The sequence below is a fragment of the Apis dorsata genome, unplaced genomic scaffold (assembly GCF_000469605.1).
Source record: "Apis dorsata unplaced genomic scaffold, Apis dorsata 1.3 scaffold_344, whole genome shotgun sequence".
Lineage (NCBI taxonomy): Eukaryota > Metazoa > Arthropoda > Insecta > Hymenoptera > Apidae > Apis > Apis dorsata.
Window position 1 is genome coordinate 84,526 of NW_006263611.1, and position 4,571 is coordinate 89,096.

At 40.8% G+C, this 4,571-nt stretch overlaps 1 protein-coding gene across 1 annotated transcript in view; it reads right to left on the minus strand.

The window, feature by feature from the left end:
- LOC102673865 (twitchin) overlaps positions 1 to 4,571 on the minus strand; it is a 74,242-nt gene that overhangs the window by 952 nt on the left and 68,719 nt on the right. The window contains 14 exon segments of the mRNA XM_031511717.1: positions 10 to 123; positions 203 to 520; positions 601 to 757; positions 820 to 962; positions 1,037 to 1,136; positions 1,223 to 1,383; positions 1,544 to 1,600; positions 1,721 to 2,092; positions 2,172 to 2,462; positions 2,553 to 2,779; positions 2,851 to 3,003; positions 3,091 to 3,298; positions 3,390 to 3,523; positions 3,611 to 4,571. The exon segment at positions 3,611 to 4,571 is cut by the window's right edge and continues 35 nt beyond it. Coding sequence (XP_031367577.1) covers positions 10 to 123; positions 203 to 520; positions 601 to 757; positions 820 to 962; positions 1,037 to 1,136; positions 1,223 to 1,383; positions 1,544 to 1,600; positions 1,721 to 2,092; positions 2,172 to 2,462; positions 2,553 to 2,779; positions 2,851 to 3,003; positions 3,091 to 3,298; positions 3,390 to 3,523; positions 3,611 to 4,571 — 3,396 coding nt within the window.

The window sequence follows — 4,571 nt, forward strand, 5'->3', positions numbered from 1 at the left end:
TTTGCTTACCTTTCAAAGGCGCGGTTTCAGTCTTGCATACGAATGTAACTGATTCGCCTTCGCTTACCGTTGCAGATTGTGGGAATGTCGCGAAGACTGGACTTTTTGGTTCCTCGTTTGGAACTATAGACAAAATTGCAAAATAAGAAGACATTTGCTTTATTAATAATATATACAAGTAATAATCATTCGGATAACTTACCAAGAACATTTAATGTGCACGATGAGAAACTTTCTCCTGCATCATTGAATGCCTCGCAGGTATAAGTACCAGAGTCTTCGGGGAAGATTTCGGCAATGTTCAATTTATAAATATTAGCTTCGCTGCTGTACTGGAAGTCCTTGCTAGGTTTGATTTCCTTATTATTATGTAACCAGATCACGTCGAATTTTTTCGCACCGATTATTCTACAACTCAAGGTTACAGGTTCACCATCCTTTACGAACATACTGCTCACATGGTCTACGATCTTGGGAGGTTTATCATCGGTCTTTTTCTTCGAAGATCCACTCGTCATAGCTAAAATATTAGCACATATTTATTCAAAAATTCTCTTCATTATCTTGTTTTATGTATTAGCAAAATGATTTTTTACTTACGTTTTACCGTTAATTTGCACGAGGTAGTTACGGTACCAATGCTGTTGCTTGCTTGGCAAGCATATTCGCCCTCATCTTCGGGGAATACTTCGTTGATAACGAGAGTCGCGACACCGCCTTTATATTTTAAGCTCATGATTCCTGACGAACTCAGCGTCTAACGGAACGGAATGCTTATTAATTTTAAATTACATTTCGATTTCAATATCATATACTTGCCTTGCCATTCTTGGACCAAGTTACTTGTGGTTCTGGATCACCGTCAACATTTACGCTAAGTTCTAACTGTTCGCCATCATTGATAGTGAGATCGCTCAATTTCTTCGTGAATTTTGGTGCTCTCATAGATTCATCCGGAGGATCTTTAAAAAAAAAAAAAAAAATTATCAGATTGTTTATTCAATTATTTCGAAGAATATAAAATATTTTTACTTACAGATTAATTCTTTCGTCGTACTTCTAGAACGAGATGGACTGCCGGTGCTATCAAGTCCATATTTCTTGACACTTCGTTTTTCTGTACTAGAGTCTGTAGCCTAAAAAAATTATATGCATCAAATATTTATCTTTCTTGCCTTTTTTTAACGAATGCAATAATAAACTTTTTTTTCTTTAGACTTACTTTATAAGAAAATGAACTCGTGGAAGTGTTCTTAGCGGAAGAACTACTGTAATTATAACCCTGAGTGGTTGTAGAACTGTATCCACTATATCCACCAGCTTTATGCACCGTCACGATCGGCGGTGGTGCCGGTTTCAGCGGTTGCTCGATGAATTTTCGATCTAAGATAAAAAGATATAAATTCCTTTTTCCATTCATAATTAACAAATAGATTATCATCATAAAGATAAGATATCAAGATAAAGAAATTAACAAGATTAATTTTAAATTTGAATCGATACAAGAAAAATTAAAATATATAATAATGACTATACTCTTTACCTCCGGAATGTAGGAGATCATGGGCTAATTTAACTTGCTCCTCAGTTTCTCCAGTGCCTGCGAAAAAATTTTTTACAAATGAATATTTTATTGTGATAAACATGAAAGGAAAGTAAAATAACAATACATATTGTACATATTTGATACAACGCTTAAGAAAAACTAAATCTAGATTACCTTCGACAATGACTACGCAGCTAGTTTCATCCTTTCCATGAATGTTGGTCGCGACGCAACGATATTTACCACTATCCTCCGGTTTACAGTCGATTATTTCCATCGTGACCACACCGTCCGCGTGCGTCATCGGATAATGATACTTCGATAGTTCTTCTCTATCTTTGTACCATTTGACCGTCGGTGGTGGATTACCACTGAGACAGCAAAGAAGTTTGCACGTTTGCCTGACTTGAATGACACGTGGTCGAAGAAGGAAAGTAAAGTTCGGTGCCGATTCAATGGTTTCTAACCAAACGTTGTAACCAAGTGGCTCCCTTCTTCGAACTGGATGTAGTTCTGGCCTATACTTTGGAATCTCTTTAGGCAAAGCTATAAAAATAATCGAGAAGAATAATTTCTGATCTATCATCTTTATACGACAACGAACGAAGGCTTTTCGAATGCTTACGTTGCACATTCAGGAAAACGACTTCCTCTCTATAGCCATAATGATTCTCCGCTCTGATCACGTATTCCCCTCTGTCCTCTAGTTTCACCCTGTTAATAATGAACGTGTAATCGTCACCGTGATATCGTTTCATGAATTTCACGGATTGGCGGAGTTCCTGATTGTTGTGGAACCACGTAAGAGTCGGGGAGGCGATCGCTATCACACGACACGTGAATTTGACGCTTTGTCCTTCGTATGCGAACGCACTTGTAGGTTTGATAACGAATCTAGGTGCCGCTTGTCGCCGATCTACAATGACAAAAGAAAAGGTGATTTTATTTCAAGATGAAAGAAAATTATAAAGAAATTATTCCTTTTTCCTCGAATAATTGTTCTCACCGAAGCAGGAATCGTAAATCTTGTATTTGTCGATCAACAATTTCCTGAGCGAAGAATATTCGGCTAATCGGCCGATAGGAAGAATATATTTATCCCAATTCTCATACTTGGCTCGTAACCTGTCTCTGAAGTTTAGATACCGACTGCTTGCAATCGGTGTCGTACGATTGCTATGATCGCCCGTTAACCACGGATGAAGAAGACATTCGTGGGCAGTCATCCGTTTTCTAAATGCGAAAATATATTTTTAAATATCCAAACATTTATAGAGAACGTACATATTAACAACGCGACGTACTCTTTATTCTTGATAAGTAATCGTCTAATGAAGTCTTTGCCTTCTTCGGATACATCGCGGAACGCTTCTTCGTCAAAGTCCCAATCGCAAGCTTTGACATTCTTCAACGTCTCGATGTCATTGTCTCCGGCAAACGGTGAAAGTCCGCTCAACCTGTAAAATTAATTTTTTTAATTGGACGGATCGAAGTGAAAGGAGCACGCGAAAATGATCGTCTCAAGTATCGGTATTATCGCTTACAGAACATAGGCCAAAACACCGCAAGCCCACATATCCGTGTAGAAACCGACCGGTTCGCGTTCGACGATTTCTGGTGCGGCAAATTCTGCCGTGCCAGTGCTGATTTTCACCACCTCGTTGGGATCGAGTTTCGTGGCCAAACCAAAATCGATCAATTTCACGTTGGTGCTGTTGCGAGTCTGGCACATGATATTCTCAGGTTTGATATCTGAAAAGACAGCAAATTTAATATCAGAATTTTCTCATCGACGTAAAAATGCGAATATTTTTAAATTTAAGGATATTTTTCTTTCGTCTACCTAAATGTATGATGTTCTTTTCGTGCATATGTTTCACGCCTTCGCAAATCTGTCTCATGTAGTTGATAACTTCAGCTTCGGACATGGTGTAACCTTCTGCCGTGATTCTCTCGAAGAGTTCACCACCGGATAAGCTGAATAATAACGAATTAATGAGACGAAAGAGAATAGAAAAGAAACATAATAGAAAATAAAAATAAGAAACGAAGAAGAATACTTACAATTCAAAGATCAGAACCATTTCGTCATCGTCCTCGAAGGCATCGTGAAGATTGATCAATTTCGGATGATGGAGTTGATTCATTATATCAATTTCCTTCCTGATAAGCTCCTTCTCCATCGCATGGGACACGGGAATGAACTTGGCCGCGAATATATTTCCAGTGGACCTCTCCCGACAACGATGGACAACTCCGAACGCGCCAGTTCCTATCTCCTCGAGAATATCGTATCTGTCGTAGACCGAGATGTGTTTGATCTCGACAGGCTGCGGCACGTATTTACTGTAAACGTCGAATACGAACTGATCGTAATCCCTAGGTTTCTCGTCGCTTCGTCCACGAATCTTCTTTCCGGTCTCGTCCACTTTGTACTCCTTCTGTTTAAACTCTCTCTTTACGGTACCCTTGGTCGTGATCAACGGGGTCACCTCGCTAGGATCCGACCTACCGTAAATATTTTCCGCTGAGACTCGGAAATCGTATTGGTGACCCGGGCTGAGCCCAGTGACCGCCATTGAACAGAATCTGGTGTTACCGACTCTGATCCAACTCGTCATCGGATGTTCCCTCTTCTCGACCAAGTAATTAGTGATGTTGCTACCTCCGTCCCAAACGGGCGGTTTCCACGTCAGAGCCAACGAGTCATGGCCGACGTTGTCCACTTGGGGGAATCTGGGCGGGTCGGGTCTATCGCTGATTTGTATCTTGATGATGGCGCTATCCTGGCCCAAGTCGTTCTCAGCTGTGATGCGGTAAGGGCCGGAATCAATACGATTTCCGTCTATGATCGTGAGCACCGCGTGCCTTTCCTTCACCTCCACCTGGTAGTGGCCACCGGATTCGATCACCTCTCCCTCTCTGACCCAAGTTATCTTCGGTTTCGGGTAACCGGTGAACGGGATCTTTATCACCACGTTCACCCCCTTGTCGAAGAAGGCCGTGTCGCGGAAACGTGGCGGCA